This window comes from Salminus brasiliensis, chromosome 11 (genome assembly GCF_030463535.1).
Source record: "Salminus brasiliensis chromosome 11, fSalBra1.hap2, whole genome shotgun sequence".
Lineage (NCBI taxonomy): Eukaryota > Metazoa > Chordata > Actinopteri > Characiformes > Bryconidae > Salminus > Salminus brasiliensis.
The window spans coordinates 12,687,608-12,706,353 of NC_132888.1; the positions used below are offsets into that span (position 1 = coordinate 12,687,608).

Below are 18,746 nucleotides of genomic sequence, written 5' to 3' on the forward strand. Positions count from 1 at the left end.
CAGCACTGCATTCACCCATTTCTTTGTGTAACTGTGACTGCATGAATCTCGTTAGGCCTGCGTTTTGAGAATTCCTTTTCAATCAAACAGGTCTTGTTCTACATCCTGGCTACCCAAGAGAACTCTTGAGCCAGGCCTTGGCACACTTTCCTTAATAAAATCAAGGAGCTGGGAGGGTGAGCACTCTCTCATGCTTTCTCAGAGCCGGGTGAATCCAGCCACTGGCTGTTTTTTTTTTTTTTTTTTTTTTTTCCTTCATTCCCCCAAACTACTGCTAATGCAACGTCCTTGGACAGCTGAGTGATGGCTGCAAATTCTGTTACGTCAGCTAACAGACGCCCACATTGATTGGGAAGAGAAACTTCCAGCCATGTGCAGCTGTGCCATCACTGGGAATCAGACTTGGGTTCTTTCGACGATGCAGGTAACGCTTGGGTTTGCATGGTTGCTTTACTCTGAAGCCATGCAGCTTCTTTTTAAGGCTCACCTTCACAGAATGGGAAGGAGAGAAACCTGGATCAACTTTAGATCCGTAGTTCAGCCCTTGAACTGCAGTGTTTGCAAGATTCAGGGTTCAGTAAAAGCTTTAGTCTGCCAAACCTTATACATATAAAGCGGAGTGTGAACGCTGCTAGCTCTTTGCCCTGACACTGTTTAGCAAGGCTAGACTTGCATGTAATGTCAAACCGAAGCTCCCAATAACCTGAAATATTTTTATATAACTTAAATGGTTTAGCTGTTCAAGTATCTACAGGTATCTACAGGTATCCGACAGGTATTGAGACACAAACTGACACATCAAATGAAGCAAATGGAAGAAAGAACGTTGTAGTTTGTCCTAGCAGCCAAACGTAGGTATGAAAGACTGGTGAAAGCAAATAAATACTAGAGCTAGCAGAAATGGGAAGCAATCGAGAGTTCAATGTAATGTTTAAGCAGACTGCTTGTACAATGTAGCAAATATGCTGCTATGCTAAATTTATTACGTTTACGAAGGAAAACTAAATCCATATTAAGTCAAAAAGCCTTAGATCTCCATTTAGGAAGCAGGTCATCCAGTCATGTCACTTCTTAGGTAATCCTTGCAGGAAAGATTGTGACTACCATACATTAAGGTTGCAGGGCACTGTGACCTTTGCTCTGACCTGTGTGTTAGTGGCTAATGTGGTGTCAAATGATTTGCTATATCAATCTTTTTGTGAGAGTTTTAAAATCTGTTCAACATTTGCATTAGTAAAGGTGGTACTTGCCTGATAATCAGGTTATGTGGCAAGTCATTGGTTGCAATGAAAAATGTACATATAGCACAGTATTATCTTTATTAAGATTAATATAGATAAGATCACACACCCTTCAAAATAAAGATGCTACTAAGTGTCGTTTGATCAATGCCCTAAAAGGACCATTTTCGATTTCATTAAAAAAACATTTTAGTAAATGAGATTTGAAAAGCCCTTTTAATGGTTTAAAGAAGTCACAGATAAGGTTCTTTGTACAGGTCAAAATTATTATTATTATTATTTTTATCTAAAAGTGGTTTCTCTCTGGCATCGATAAAGTGATCCTTTGTACCACCTTGAACCTTGAGTGCAAAGAAAGACTACGTACAGCTGCATTGAGTAACACAGATGTTTAATGAACATACTAAAGGCAATTTCACACTCGTCCTGAGTACACAAGTACCTAGTACCGATTCTGGCCTTGTTTTGGGGGGAGCGGCTCACGTCACTTTTCTGTGCACGTATTTGCAAAGTAATAGGGCCTAGGGTCATCCATTTTATTTATTTTCTTGAATACAAAGGCAAAACAACCGTGCTTTCTATAGGCATGGCATTTCACTGTGCAGGAACGGCTGCCAAAAAGGAGCCATTCTTGTAGGAAAAGGTTTTGTAACCATGCAAGCAATAAATCGAAGGAGTCCTGTGGAAAAAAAAAATAAAGAAAAAATGAACAGATCATGCAAGCCCACACACCGTGCCGGGACTTGCAGTGGGCCGCACCGGAGTTCACTAAACCAGTGAACCCCAGACCACCGATTTCAGGAGGACCAGAGATCAGAGCTCTGGACCTCTCCTTGGCTCAAAAAGCTTTTACACTTGACCAAACATACCACACTCGCAGGGCAAGCGGACCTGGGTGTAGTGTGTGTGTGTGTGTGATATATAATTCAAATTTCAGGGTATTTAAAAAAAAAATTGGTTAGAAGTTTTATGACTTCAGATTATTTATATATATTTTTCCTTCCTGTTTCTCTCGTCGTCCTGGGCCTGAGACTGCACCACCACTGCTGCTGTGAACTGATAGAGTAGCCACTGCCAGTTCGAGACCAGAGAAAATTCATGTGTTGCGTCCTACAGCAGCACCTGAGTTATGGATGCTCAGTCAGACCTGTGCCTGCTCAAATCATAAAATGACAGATCCTGACATTAATCTTGTCCTCTTGCCCCCACCCCACCCCCTCACACCTTTGCTACACCTTCTCCTGGTCACTGCTGTTTCCATAGCATTATGTCCTCTTTTCCCCTGGTTCTCTTTTGGTGTATGCAATGACTAATAAAAGAGAAAATGGCTGAATAGATTCTTTGCAAGGGTAGAAATGTCTCAGTACTTCCTATTCTTTATGCCAGGCTCTCACTCGTCACCAAGAGCACGCTGATAACACCGAAAGGATATGGTTGCACTCACATAATGGCTTTCAGTAGACCTGGCCTGATTCTATTATTCTCTTATAACATGCTACAAAAATGCAAACTGCTTCTGAAAGTCAGCTTTTGTGCTTGCTGTGACGTGATTGAGGCGCTATAGTGTGTCTTTGTTGTTCACATGTGGATTCGGATCCAAGTAAGATCTTAATCGTCACTGGGCTGTTTCTCTTGCGTTTAGCAGGCCTAGACTCAGGATGTGCATTTCACACAGCTCGTTTTAGTTGTCCACTATTTTCTGGGGTTCAAGCCTTGCTTTCTTTACAGTAGTGACCTCAGTTTTGGGGCAGATGACGGCTTTGTACTATTCACAGCTCTACACAAGTATTATTTTTTCCCTTGCCCACTGTTTTTCAACAACTGTCTGTGAGCTGTCCGCATGGACAAGGAGCAACTGGGTGAAGAGCTGGACTGTTTGAACAGTGACTCACGCTGAAGACGCAGCCACTAAATGCATAAGGCTTTATTGGCCCTACACCACCACCCACCCATGTCTCAGCCTTAGCACAGCAGAGAGGCCTGTTTAGAGAACAGTCATCCCCGGTTGCCACCAGTCAGATTGATTTCATGGTCGCTTCACTGTGTAAGTCAATACACCCCACAGTGACGCTCTGATACTCTCCTGCCTGAGCCCTGCCTTCACTGCTTAACTCCCTCACCTCGCTTCTCGCCACTGGCACCCAGTGGGCTGTGTTGCTTATTGCGGTGTTTGTACAATGGCACTGTTTGTTGCACATGGCTGCCGTTTATGCGGCTATACTGGGTCCAGCCCAAAACCAAGAGTAGAAAATTTACAGGCAGTGTAAATGTAGTTTACCTGGGTGACCGAAAGCAGTTTTCTGGCTGTTTGTTTGACAGTATAAAAGCATTGGGTTTGTATGCAATACAGAGCACTGTGTTAAGGGTGAGCGATGTCACGATTAGGGTTTGCAGTTAAAAAAAAAAAAAAAAAAAAGTCTGTAGCTTTCATAGGTTGCAGTGAACAAAAATATACAAAGATTTCTTTAGTGACCACACACCCCTGCTGTTGTCGTTTCTGGGACCGTCTAAATGTCTGTGACCAGTATAATTATAAAACACAATCATGTTGGAGTGGGTTGATGGCACTCCCAGTGTGCTGTTGGTCAGCACAAGCGTCTGTTAGCTGTTGTTTTAGAGGGGGGGGGCCGAGCTGCCTAATGACGCTGCATCAGTGGCAGTTAGAAAAGAGACGGTGGCTGGGTTCACATGTATCAGAGACGACGTGCTAATCTTTACCCTCTTAGTGTTGGGTAATGGGGATTGGTAAGAAAACAATGGGTAGAAAATTGGGTAAAACTCTGTAAAATTAATTTATACAGTAATATAATTCTATGCTTTATCAGTTAAATGAAATATAACGTCTGCACTGATTAAGTCAAATGCTGCAAACTGATAGGATAGTGCTTCACAGTTGGGGGGAGGGGGGCAGGCCTGCCAGAGTTGCGAGTTTAGTGACATGCTAAGTTGGAATGAAAGGATAAGCAAGTAAACCTAGAGGAACCAGTCTACTAAATGTGCCTGATAACAGTCAAAAACACCCCTAAGACCATTCCCTCGACTTTGTGCTCTCAGATATGACACTTTATCCTCCAAGTGTGTGCGATTTGAACCTCACTTAGGTAGAATACTGTCTATGCTGTGGTGTTTAATTCGCTAGCTAACTTACCTGAGCCTTGAAATCCGTCTGGGAGTCCGAACATAGCAGAACGCGTCACATTTCGCCTTTCTGTCTCTCCAACACCAGTTGCTCGACTTCTCTCTCCCAGACATGTTTTTCTATAAGTCAAATCTCATGTCACTTATTCAGTGACAGCTGCTCTGGACTCTTTGATATATACAAGAAAAACAATACAGTACAGGACAGACTGCGAAAGTGCAACGTGCAGACATGGGTGACCACAATAAACTAAAAAGACAATTCAATAAATACAATAAATACGACTCAGTAATGAGTAGAGGTAGTGGTTTTAAGATGCTTACTAAGCAAAGCTAGGCTAACCACCCTCTCTCATGGTTCAGATCAATTTAATATTTGTATTTGTCAGACTGGCAGCTTAACCTATAATTAATTATTAATTCTCAACATTGCTTCTCTCTCTCTTTTTTTTAAATATTTTTTTTTTTTTTTTTTTTTTTTTTTTTTTTTTACACTTTGAGATTGTACAGAAGCTACGTAAACCCGTCCATGCTACTTATGCAGTTTGTGCCATTCCCCACCCGTGGTAATGCTATACAGTATATTGCTGTAATATTTTGAGACTGTATGACTATAAAAAAAAAACCAAAGTGGATACCGACCCTAATCACAATATTTTCACAATTACTGTGTATCCTGTTATGTTGACAAACGGGCAAAATGCACCAGTAGCAGCAGATTTAAAAGTATTGTACAACGTTCCCCCTAAACTCAAGCTGTTTTAATGACCATTAAAGCAGCTGATTCAAATGACCACTGATTTAAATTTAATGACCGCTCTATTTATGTTACCAGTGTAGTACTGATTTAAGTAAGCTCTGAGAAAAGCACCATCCTTATTTACAATCAAACATGTCTATTAAAACTCACTTAACATCTGATTTGCAGCCTCATCAAGTTTGTAATAAGGAAATGTAAACAAACTATAGGCTATTTAAGTTTGAAGTCAGATGAAGTGTGCATCATTAGGCGTTGGACGCCTTATTAATTGCTGTTAATCGCAAAAGGGTTCTGACTAAGCAGTGGTGTAACAGTTTCTATACTGACTCCAATTTAGACAGTTTTCCTCTATACACAGATGTAGTGCGTCAGCTTAGACCTGTTTATTGTCTGAAATCATGCTTTTCCACAGTTTGTGCAGTGCTGATTGTGGGCATCTCAAGTTCCCATTGCTGGACTCTTGAGGTGTGTTTATACTTGTATGCTGGTTCTTTGCTCCAGACTAAGGCAGAAAATTAGGCATTTTTGGCTTTTAGGTAACGGTAAAGGTAAAGGGGCACGTATTTGTGTCCTCCGCATTTAACCCATCTGTGATAGTGAACACACACACTAGTGAACTCAAGGGCCTAACAGTGACAGCTTGCCGAGCCTGGGAATCGATAGCCCGGCACTCTAACCGCAGAGCCACCACTGCCAGGTCAGAACCAAAAACACTAGAGAGCTATGCAGGTGACCAACTGCATCAGAGTTTGTGAAGAAGCAGACAGAGGCCGACCTGTTCATGGGGTTTGGTGCGTGCTGTTGTTTGCCTGCCAGCCTTCAAACTTGTTCTAACAAACTGTACAAACAGAGCAGTTGGCCAGATAACCTAAGCCCAAAGTTCAGGACCGTCCAAAAGGAATGTTTCTCAGTTCTTCTCCTAAACAGAGAAATTCTGTCTTGTGAAATACCCCCCTGGGTTTGTTTTAATCGAATGAAGCCTGCCAAGTGTGAAGACACAGTTAGACTCACAAAGTTTCAGTTTTAGTACACTGTTTAGTGAGTACTCCACGAAACCACCTGTGTCCTGAGAAGGTTTTCATAAATGAACGCCTTTGCCACACCAACACGTAAAACAAGTTATATAAATAATACATTCAATTAAATAAATCATTTTACTTAATTACAGTTTTTTAATGGGTGCCTTTCAGCAAAGGCTTCCAAACTTGTCGAGAGGCAGTGCTTGTTTCATGACCTGCCAAATATTTTGTTAAGTGTAACAGGGCGTAATGTTTCCCAATTTACTCAATGCACTGTTCTTTTCGATTATGCCATAATAAAAGCCCAAAACCTGCAGAAACTTGCATCCTTTAGGCATCTTGTGAAACCCAATAGATTTTTCACTTATTTGTCCTGTATTTAGTACAAGGCTTAGCTTTCATAGGTTGCAGTGAAGAAAATATACAAAGATTTCTTTAGTGAACACACACCCCTGCTGTTGTTGTTTCTGGGACCGTCTAAATGTCTGTGACCAGTATAATTATAAAACACAATCATGTTGGAGTGGGTTGATGGCACTCCCAGTGTGCTGTTGGTCAGCACAAGCGTTTGTTAGCTGTTGTTTCAGAGGGGGGGAGCCGAGCTGCCTAATGACGCTGCATCAGTGGCAGTTAGAAAAGAGACGGTGGCTGGGTTCACATGTATCAGAGACGACGTGCTAATCTTTACCCTCTTAGTGTTAGTGATTGGGGAGTTCACATGAATGGGGATTGGTAAGAAAACAATGGGTAAAACTCTGTAAAATTAATTTATACAGAAATATAATTCTATGCTTTATCAGTTAAATGAAATATAACGTCTGCACTGATTAAGTCAAATGCTGCAAACTGATAGGATAGTGCTTCACAGTACAGATGGATAATGACCTAAAGGAGATGAAAGAAACTAACATCATCTCAATGCAGAGAAACAAATCTTAAATAGTCTGGTCATTCACCTGACCTCAGCTCAGTTGAACAGCTTTTCACTTACTGAAGACAAAACTGGAGGCAGAAAGTTTGTATAAAACAAGCAGCAACTGACAGCAGCTGTGGTTGAGTCCTGGCAAAGCACCGTGAGGGAGGAAACTCAGCGTTTATTGATGTCCATGGGTTCCAGACTTCAGGCTATCATTACCTGCTAGTGATTTGCGTCTAAAAATGATAAAAAAGAATCATCCATATATGTACAGATGTTCGTTTGTAGAATCGTGAAACGCTGTAACTTAGGGCTGGGCGATATGGTAAAAATACTATATCACGGTATTTAAAGACTTTTTTTGCGATACACAATATGTATCATGATGCATGTAATCACAGACTAAAAACATCAGTAGTGACAGATTCTTATGAACTACTATTCAGATAATCTCCTGAACTGAATAGAGTAATTTTTATTTAACATCAGCTGCACTTCATCTAATTAAACCAGTCTAATTACACTGTTAGTAATGAAATCTGCAGCTGACCAGTGTTTATTAAGCACTAACAGTATCCTTTTTTTTATCACGATACGATAAAATATCGTCATATTGCCCAGCTCTAGTGTGACTGCTTAAAAAGTGCCTGTAATTCCTAAATGCTTGATGCAGTATTTTTGTTAACCCTCTTTAATTAAAGCAGTTCAATAACATCTTGATTGCTTCATTTGAGATTTACTGAGGTAGCTTACAGAGGCAAAATTATGAAAATTGCCACTGCCCAAATACTTGTGGACCTGACTGTGTTTTGTTCATGTTTGGGAGCCCTACTGTGAGTTTATCCGTGTGCTTGTAGCGTGAGTGTTCCCTTGCCTGCTGTTTATGCAAATGATTCGGGTGAAGTCTTTTGAGGACAGCTATGGCCTAAATATGGCTAAAGAACTGCAGGTACGGCTCTCATAAAAGACTTGTCAGTTTCCTGCTGTGCAGGTCAGCTCATCATCTCTGCCGTCACAGCTTTCTGTATTGTAGTACCTGCTCTACGCGAAAGACCACCCTCTTCCTCTCCACCGCCACATGCTGCTGTTTCACTGCAATGCCACGTCGCTACATGGTAAACAATTAAAGAGGAACAAATACTGAGGAACCTGAGCCCTGACTCACAGAAGGGGGGGGGGCGAGCGAGAGAGAGAGAGAGAGAGAGGGAGCGAGAGAGAGAGAGAGAGAGAGAGAGAGAGAGAGAGAGAGAGAGAGAGAGAGAGAGAGAGAGAGAGAGAGAGAGAGAGAGAGAGAGAGAGAGAGAGAGAGAGAGAGAGAGAGAGACGTCAGTCGCTAACAGTCATGAACACAACACCAGCACTGGCCCATCTCCAGGGTGATAAAGCCAGCGCTAACTGCTGTAGCAGTGTTTGCTAATCACTCTCCTCCCCCCGCCGCCCCCCACCTCTTCCCCACCAACAGCCTTGTGCTTTTTTTCCCCCAGCAAGTTCACCGTGTCCATGACGCCACAGAAGGAATTACATGTCCCTGTCTCTAATCTCTGTGTGCAAATCATTTGTCAGTCACAACCACTGGATGCTGAAGCTCTTATCTTTGACATTTTAGTTCCACAATTTATACACTCTAAAGTTATTACGGTAATTAGACTGTAATTTTTTGCCTCTTTTATGCTCCTCCTCGGAGAAGTAGATGACTTCTTTAAGTAGTGGATGTGCCTTTGAGCAAAGCAAATCTTCTTATAAAATTGCCAAGTATTGCTTTTATTGTTCTGGAGTTAATCAGGGTCTTTAGTCAGTGTATTGTTGAAGGCTGAGCATTACTGCTTCGCGAATTGCAGTGTGATTGCCTGATGCCTCCAGGCTTTACTGTCAGAAAAGGTTTCATGGTTTTGAACTTGCCACTCATCATTTCAGTGATCTAATCGTTCTGAAAAGAACTGTAAGCTTCTGACCTGGTTTGTGTATGCAGAAATAGTGTATGGTTAGAAACTGCAGAGGAGCGGTGGCTTCCTTTAGCATTGTCCTTCCAAGCTTTTTTTTTTTTTTTTCTTTTTTTTTGCTTGACTACAGGGCTTCCATGGTCCGTTTTAAGCAAAAAGAAACATTGTTCTCGAATTACTTGTAGTGTACCTAAATACTCTCTTGGAAACACAGCTAGTAGGAGAGGTGAAGGCGTAGGTGGGCCTTTAACAGAGAAGCCAGAGAAGCCCCCGACCTAATCTTCTTACACATCGATCATAGTATTAATAGAAGCTGTGTAGCATGTCCCTCTGCAAATGGAGAGGGGGTGGGGGAGGGTTAGGGTTGTTACCTATCTATCTATCTCGCTCTCGCTCTCTCGCTCGCTTTCTCTCTCGCCCTCTCTTGCTCTCTCTCGCTCTCTCTCTCTCTGTGAGAGTGTGCATTGTGGGTTTTTCTATTTTTTCTTTTCTTTTCTGTTTTTCACTTTTTGACATCAGTTGAATCTGGTAGTTGTTTACATCATGTCCAGATTGATAAATAATGATGAATAGATCAATAGAAATGCTCCAGAATTGCTAAAATATACTCTGTATGTATGTATGCTGTGTATGTATAGTGCTCATAAAAAATGTTTACCCCCTTGGATGTTTTTTTTACCCTTATATTTTTATAATACATGGAATTCGTGGTCTGTTTAATTTGTCTTTTTAACAAGAATTTGACAAAACAAATCAATGTCAAAGTGGAAACGGATTCAAAGTAATGTCAATTAAATAAAAATCAAAAGGATACAAAAAGTGACTGCAGAAATATTCACCAACTTTATAATGACTGACCCAAATCAACAGCGGTCCAGTCATTTGGTGCTAGTAGTCTCACAACTCTGAAGGAGTTTAGCAGAGAAGCTTTAGCAGTTGAGATGGGAGAAGCTCTTCATACCATGCATTTGTGACCAGGAATACTGATTAACCAGTGATTGTCTTTTAAACTACAATCACTTGACTTCACTGCACTCAGGTGATCTTCATTTCAGTGACTGTGAGAATACTAGCACCAAGTGCCTGGACCTCTGTTGCATTAGGTCAGTACCGCTTCAGAAACATCTCCTGTAAATACTGATATATATATGTGTGTATATATATATATATATATATATATATATATATATATATATATATATATATACACACACACATTGTATATCAGTATTTGAGTATTTGTTAAGGATCGGTGTCTGTAGTGTCCATGTGATTCACACACACATACGTTCTGCACACAGCTGTCATACAATCCTGACTCAGTGCAGCTAAGAGACCAAACCATAGGTGAGAATTATGAGCTTTTTCCTTTGGAATCGGAAGAATAAAAAAAAAAAAGACAGATAACGGTGTTCACTCATCCGTGGCCTTCCCGTCTCACTTCCGTCGCTCCCCTCCCTCCCTCCCTTCTTCCTCTTGTGAGCAGAGCGCAGGTGATTAGCTGTCCTCCCCTCTCCCGGCTCGGCGCGGTGCGGACATCGCCACGGCTTATTTGTTGAAGGGGTTGCTGTGGAGACTGGCGGTGGCAGCGAAGCAGAGCCGGAGCCAGGGAGAAACGAGAGAGGGAGAGAAAGAGAGGGAGAGGGAGAGGGAGAGAGAGAGAGAGAGAGACAGAGACAGACAGAGAGACCGAGCCATCCATCTGCTGCAGAGAGCACAGGCAAGGCGATAAAGCCGAGAGAGTGAGGGAGAGCAAGTATGGGCTATGCTCCCTGTGTCTAGTAAACAGCTTCCAGCTACGAGCCAGAGGCGAGAGCTCTCCGTCCTCCTTTATATCGGTATGTGGCAAGCTTGGGGGGTGGAGCTCGGGGGGGGTTAGGAGTTCAGTAGGGCCCCCCACCCGCCCAATGTGTCGAACGCACCGCAACTGTCCATCCAGTCTCATGAGCGGCGGGTAAAAGCGAGAGAAGGTGACTCCAGCCCCCCAGAGCACAGTGGTGTGGGGGGGGGGGTTGGGGTTTTTTACAAGATATATATATATATATATATATATATATTTTATTTATTTATTATTTTTTTTTTTTCTTTTTCTTTTTAACTTCGTGGCCAGCCCTGCTGAAGCTACCGCCTCTGAATGAAAGGGAGAGATGCGGGCAACAGTAAGTGACAGTTCATTCTTTTTCTGCCACACACACACACTGACTGAGACTTGTGTACGCACACACACACACATGCGCTCATACAGACGTTGCTGTGTCAGTAACGGCAGAAAGGAAGAGCCAGAGCGAATCGTGACATGCTCTCCGTGTTGGATTGACGAATGAATAAGAGAAGGATTGCCAGCTGTTTGCAAGAACAAAGGAGACATGAAAGCAAGTGAAATCCACACACATATACACACACATACACACACACACACACACACACACACACACACGCTCCTGTGTGCGCAGCCAAATACGAACATGTAGTGCCTTGACTCTAATTCAATAAGACCTCCCTCCACCACCCCCCGTAGCATGGTCTCGCTCATGCATCACTGTTTACTGCTGCGTGTGTGGGTGTGTGAGAACATGCTTTATGTGTGTGCGTGCGCGCTCGCTCGTTCGTGTGCGTGCGTGTGTACGTGCGTGTGTGTAGATGTAGGAGCTGGTGTGTGTGTGTGCGCGCGCCCGTGTCTCCGTGGCATTCATGAATGGGAACGGGCAGTGAGAAGGAAGTGCAGAGGATGGCTGTGCTGGGGGAGACCCGCAGCCGGACCCCCATGCCGTGGGAGTACAGGCAGTATGAGAGCAACAAGACTGAGGTAGGCTGAGAATGTGTGCTTGGCGTGTGTTTGTGCGTGCGTGCGTGCGTGCGTGCGTGCGTGCGTGCGTGCGTGCGTGCGTGCGTGCGTGCGTGTGTGTGTGTGTGTGTGTGTATATTCATTCAGTTTTTCTTATCTAGACGTGGTAGTTGAGTTACAGAAATTGAGAATTTGATTGGCTGGTGCTTTTTCTACTCGTGCTGTCGTTGTAGTAATAAAACTGAGACTGTGTGTTTGAAGATATGCTGGAGCAGCTGTGCATGTGGTTTACTTTGCACTATATGTTTCTTCTGGTGTGGTCAGTGGTTCTTTGCACTGCAGCAGGGGGAAATCTTGGGGTCTTGTGTGTAAAACCTCACAAGGGCTCGTTCTTAGCCTCTGAACACGCTTCAGTTCTGTCCTTGCCATCTGCTTATTGCTGCTTATTGCTAGACAATCAGGTTAGATGTTTTTGGAGTTCAGTGCAGAATAGGCCATCTAGTTTGTCTTTTTATGGTGGCTGGTTGTGCTTCATTGTTAATTTATATAACACGTTTGTACATGTTTTGGACTGTCTAATACTGAAGATTTTTTTTTGCTTATAGAGGAACCCTTAATAAATATATTTATAAAGAACCATCTACAAGAGCTTCTCCTTATATATGACAATACAGTAAATCAGTCATAAAACGGAGGTCAGAATTAGTTCCTGTTCGAGTGGCTGTCCAGAATCCGGGCTCGCTAAACAGATCCGTGACTGCCTCTTATCTGCTGTGACAAATGTGGAAAAACGTGAGCAGCCACGACAGGCTAATAATGCTTTAGCTGCACTGCATTTCATTCACCATGGGTTCATCTCAGCCTTTGATGTAGCGTTACAGCCTTAATGCTCTTTTTTTCCCCCCATGCGTAAAGATCTCTTCTCCCAGTGTCAGCGGCTCCGGTCACCCCCCCACCCCTGAATGAAAAGACTCCCGATGAAGGCCCTTGGATCAGGACCCCTGCTTTGCTGAAATAGATCACTGCCCCTGCTTTCTGCTAAGGCAGATGTGTCGTGAATGCTCCTCAACAAAGGCTCAGTGAAGACTGACTGATTCATCTGACTGATTTCATGGAACAAGTGGCCCAATGATGAGCACAGTTATTGTTTCTCAATCTCGTTTCAAGCTGGCGCAAGTGACGCGAGTTCGGACGTCATAGCCAGCAACGTTGCCTTCTACTTCACCACATCTGCCATTCCAGAATGATCTAATGGCAGCCCAGGGCTCCAGGTTTATTGGAAAAGGGGGGAGGGGGATGCTTTGTTAAAGGAGCGGTATGTGAGGTTTAGTTGTTTTTATTTTTTTGTGGAATAGGCTGAACAGTTTTTGATTAAGCTTTATTTGCCATTTTACAACAGTTAGTTCCGGCCACGCAAACTGATTGAAGAGGGGTTTTTTCACTGTATTAGCTGCATCACCCTGCTGGGAACCATTGCTAAGCAACAGCATAGCTTGACGCTGAAGCAAACCATTTTCAAGTTTCTATTTCTAACTTACTTTGCACACAAACAAAAAATGGCTTTTAAGATTTCATTTGACCTCCAGCTGATTTGGTCAGATTCTGTTGAAGGGTATGACAACAGGTCCACGCTGGATTTCAAACCCACCCTGGTTCCTAATCAAGCTTTTCGTCAGGCAGCTGTGACAGCAGAACAACTAAACGACCTGTAATTAGCCAGAAACGAACAGAGTACTATTCAGCAAACACAGTGGACTTGCACAAAGAATCATTTGTGAATGAGAACCAAGAATTTAATTTGATCAGCTTCAGGGAGTTGAAGTTGGAGTATGAGCCACAGGCTGTACAGTAAGTGCAGGTTGTAGTGTGCCATTGCTATTTTGAACATCATTTAGCTGGAACTGTCCAGAGTGTGTGAGTGTGTGAGTGTGTGAGTGTGTGAGTGTGTGAGTGTGTGTGTGTGTGTGTGTGTGTGGTGCTTTGGGCCTGCTAACAAACCTAAGCTTAACTAGCTGGCTACAGCTCCCAACACCACAGTACAGTTTGGATTTTGACTGACTCTCTCATTCACCGTTGTGTAAGTATTCCGACTCCATTTAGTCAGAATCAACCCTGCAGCAATGTCCGCTCACCTGCACATGGGCTTTAAAGATACATGGATAGATGAGTGACAGTTGTTGTCTTCATAATCTGGTACAAAGTGTACCAGCATGACCACATGTGGTGTTTGCAGTGTACCTCTACATTCAATACTCAAATACAAGCAGTACTTTACCAGTGGTAAAGGTCAGGGCTAAGATTTTGACTCCTTATTTTGACTCCTTATTTTTGCTGTATCATTTCGAGCCTCCCCTCTATGGTCGTTTGTGATTCATTTCCTATTCCAGTTCCTGTTCATTAGCTTGGAAAAAAGTCTACAAGTTCCTTATATAGCAATATTTGAGCATGCAGATCATGGATAAGTTTGAAAAGCTGTCTCTATTGGCGCCACACTGAAGAGCACTGGAGAAATCTTGCCCAGCATGGCTGATGTTGTACAGAAGAAGCGCTGTGGGTACTGCTTCTGATCTAGAATTGCTCTTCACTTAGCTGCGGTCTCACTGGAAAAACGACTGGCATATGATGGTGACCAATCACTGCGGTCAGCAGGCATGCAAACACAGTGTTGCTTGTTTTTTCCAGTATTGTGAAAACACATTGTGGGTATTGGTGTTGGTGGTTTGTGTGGCGCAACAGATAAAACCACAACCTGCCAGTGAGCTACCACACCACTGGGTGAAGACTGGGGTTCGATTCCTGGTCTGGGTGGCTATGCTGCGCTACACCAATAAGAGTTCTTCGGCCAGACTCCTAACACTTCTGTAATACAAGTAACCTTGTAAGTCACTCTGGATAAGAACGTCAGCTAAAAGCAGTAAAATGTAAATGTATTGTCAGTAATTGAAAACTGACATGCTTATCTGCTGTGAATATTATGTTGATTCATTTTTTACCATATTTTACCAAAACCAGCTTTGAAGGTACTTGCAGGCCTGACTCTCGCATCACTTTGGTAAAAGCCACGGTTGTCTTTGGTGTTAAAAGGTGCCACTAATGCTTAGCCCAGTGCTAATACAGTCATTTGATCTCAAGATGTTTAATTCTTCAACAAACGCTGATCCTGTTAAGAAACAAAAACTTTCTGCTGTTCATTTAATGTGTAATGTAAATAATTTGATATTAGATTGTTGAAAACTATGTCCTTTTTCAACAGGAACTGCTACTCGCCTTGATTTGCTGAGACTACTATTAAATAGATTTGGTTCTGATGCTTTGCTAGTATGTGTCGCACGTACAACCACATTGTTCAGGGGAACACATTTATTGATTGCTATGGGAAGGGTTTTAAAATGCCAAATGCTAACCCTTTTCACGCCTCTTATTGATTTTAAGTGCCTTTTGAAAACAAATACTCTCTCTCCCTGTTTTTAAAAGAGTGTGTCTGTGATTGAGAGAAAGAGTCTGTGTGTCAAATCTAGTCAACTAAAAATTATTCTATTTCCTGCACTTTTCAAAAGTGATTCTAATCTATTTGCGAATCAGTCATGTATTTATAGTAGCGTGGAGGAGAATAAAATGTTTGTGGCTGACTGAGTAACAGCTTGTCCATGTATAATTATTCTGTTTAGCTCTGACTAAAATTAGGATGTGTAGTGTACAGAAGTATTGCACTATTGGAACAAAAGAACGACAAGGTTATTCAACTGAAATATCTGCCCTAGTGATCTCTACTCTGATTTAACCACCTAACTGAGTATTGAAGCGAGGATAGCATAGAGAGGATGAAAAGGCTTTTTAAGCTGATGTGTAACAACATATCTGAAGTGACGAGTCTTCTCTTTTTCTCTTCTCAGGTAATCTTGGTGCAAGTAAACCCAGGTGAGGCCTTCACAATCCAGCGAGAGGATGGTCAGTTTCAGTGTATCACAGGTGAGTCTTTCAAAGCTTTTTAAAGAACAGATTCAGTAGTTCCTTAAAATATGTCTATTGTCACTTGTCTGGAGCTTGATCAGTAGGTGAGAAAGAATATTTTGGGATGTGTCTGTGCTGTAGCTGTAATAGTCAAACGTTTGAGTGGACATGCTTCAAACAAGATCACAATTTAACGGTTTTTTTGGTGGGAAATCCAGGGCATGCTCTTAAGCATTCAGTATGTCGGTAATCAGATACTGAAATTTATAAATTAGTACTCAGGTATATGTTTAATTTGATCAAACAAGTAAAACATGACTACTTCAATTTATGTGCTTCCATTGCTAGCTGTGCTAGCTGGTGTTATCTAGGTCCAGGAATTTAAGCAATTGTATTTTCTCAACTTGCTCATCATTGACTCATCTTTTGTCCTCCGTGAACGAAAATGGTGAGTCTTCATCAGCATTTAATATTTGCACCGGTTAACTGAGTTTAGCTCACTATGTCCTCTGTAGAGCCAACTTCCATTACTGATATGACACCAAATTGATTGGTCTGTATCCTGCTGCAGTGTAGCATGCCTTTTTTTTAAATAAAGAGGCAGAAATAGTTTGTGTGCTTTTATACAGCTTTCTATTTAATTTGTGTCAACAGTAAAAAAAAAAAAAAAAAAAGACCTGCCATGGATGGTAGACATATTTTAATCCTACCTACCTAACTAATACTCTTTTTTACACTTAGAACAAATTATTAAATAAAATGGTTTGAGCCACAGGGTTGTATTGACTTGATGTACTACTGTAAAGGAAAAGGAGAATCTGCTGTTGGAAATTGTCAGGTCTATAGAGTATCTTTTTGCAGGGATAACCACATCTAAACTCTAATCATTAGTCGCCTTGCTGCATTTCAGCTGCTCTCTTCAGCTACAAGCAATGCAGGAATTATTTTATATTGGGCCCTTTTCTAAAGCAAACAGTGGTGAATGTTATCTTATTTTTTTCTACTCTTTGTAAGATCTGTTTCCTGACACAGATTGACTGATCTCATCGAAAAGAGATTTTTAAGCTGCAAATGACCATTGACTATCAAACCCAATGCTAGATTTTCATCCATGCTCATTATTAACCCACTAATCTTTCAGTTATGTTGTGTGGTAGTACATTTGTGTACGCCCCTTCTAATGAATGCATTCAGCTACTTTAGGTTGTACCCATTGCTATGCACAAGCACTGCTTGTCTAGTCCCTGTATAGAAGTATTACCAATAGAATAGCACTCTCTGTAGCAGTTGGCACAATGCCTAATGCTGTGTGTGAGCTAGAGGGGTATAAAGCCCCTCAGCATTGAGTTGTGAAGCAGTGGAACTCTGTACTCTGGAGTGATGGTGCTCCATCCAATTCTTTTGGCATGAGTTGGGGGTGAGGTTGGGTGGTGATCATCCAACATCCTGACCTCACTTGCGCTCTTGTTACTGAATGCAATCAATTCTCATTGCAGTGCTTCAGAATGTAGTAGAAAGCCAGAGACTGCTACACCAACGAAGGCAGGATAAATGCTTTTTTTCTCAATATCCTTGATTTTGGAAGAAACGATGAGAATGAAGGTGTCCCAGTACTTTTGTCCATAGTGTAGTTTGATTAATTGAAGTGATTAGTTTTTATATTCCCTAATCAGTGAAGTAAGGGTATTGTATAAAGGCAGAAAGCAGAGACTGAGAGAAGATATACCCAAAGTCTTTGCCTTATTCTTCTCTCTGGATGAATTCATTCATTCATTCATACATTCAAGAGAAACTTCTACTTCTACACCAGTGTTCTAACAGATGCGTTAGCTTGTGGTTATTCTCACAGTAATGCAAGTTTGCTGTAGTTTCTCTTGTGACACTGTTGCACCACCTGAATGTCTTCAGAACGTCCTCTTTAAGTGCTTTGAGGAGGACATGCTCATGCCACCGGTACTGTATGACTTGGCATTGGTTCCTTCAGATCGTTCTGATCAAGAACCCCATCATCAGTCACTGTTGGGCCTAATTGCTATACGTGTTGGAAGCTCAGTCACAACAGTCAGACAGTGTTGTCGGGTCTCTGTGGGATTGCAATGAGATGTCTTACACGTTCCCTGCCTCTGAACGGCTCTTTTGTGTTCAGCCATTGTGTGGGACGTGTGAAAACACTGAGAACTGTGACTAGCTCGAGGAAGACTTGCTCTGCTAGTGTCTCTGATTGGCAGTTGGAGCCACAGTAGGAAGTGTAGTGTGACTGTAATTGAAAGATTACAGTGCCCTGGAAAGCTATTGATTAGAGAGGAGGGGGAAAAAACAGGTTTCTCTTATTGTGCTCCTTAAGAGCCATTCGTACCCTACAGCTGTAGTGACTGGGATGTTGGGACTTCTATTGTGCACAACTCTTTAGTGGAAATATGAAGACAACTTTATTGTTGTTCATTGAAATCGTATATTGGTGGGGTAGATTCAAGCGAGAACAAATGTAGAGAGATGTGTATCATCTGCAGAATAAACAATATCACAATGCTGATTTAGTTATGAAGTTTCCTGTGTGATTGTTACAGTCACGTGACATGCCACCACTTTATTAATCGGCTGTTTCTCAGTGGGAGAACCAAGGATAGCAAATGTTAATTGTAGGGAAATAAAATATGTTTAAAAATAAAGGGTTTTGATTCACAAAACATTCCCAGTAGTTACTGATTAAAAGTATTGGACACAAACTCCTTCAATCACAAAGCCTTTCATAAGTTCCCAAGAAAAAATATATTCCATGAGTGTCAACGTCACACACGTGTTACCATCCATGTTTGGTGTTCTCCATGTCAGAAACCAAAATATTGCCAATCTGGTTAATTGGCACCTGGCACCTTCCTATTCTGGGCTCTTGATCATTTTTTTGCCACCTTATGTAGTAATGTTAATCTTAAACAGCTTCAGAATCATTTTGATGCTCCACTTTGATGCTCCACTTCTCGTCTTTATGGGGAGAA

At 42.0% G+C, this 18,746-nt stretch overlaps 1 protein-coding gene across 5 annotated transcripts in view; it reads left to right on the forward strand.

Annotated features, from left to right (window-relative positions):
• Positions 1–18,746, forward strand: part of fndc3a (fibronectin type III domain containing 3A) — a 67,686-nt gene that overhangs the window by 15,503 nt on the left and 33,437 nt on the right. For 3 of the 5 annotated variants that reach the window (XM_072691801.1, XM_072691800.1, XM_072691802.1), the window contains exon 3: positions 15,693–15,768. In XM_072691801.1, coding sequence (XP_072547902.1) covers positions 15,693–15,768 — 76 coding nt within the window. Of the gene's footprint in view, positions 1–10,647; positions 10,735–11,124; positions 11,174–11,709; positions 11,821–15,692; positions 15,769–18,746 lie in introns of those variants that run through there. The other 2 variants (XM_072691805.1, XM_072691803.1) reach the window with 2 other exon arrangements.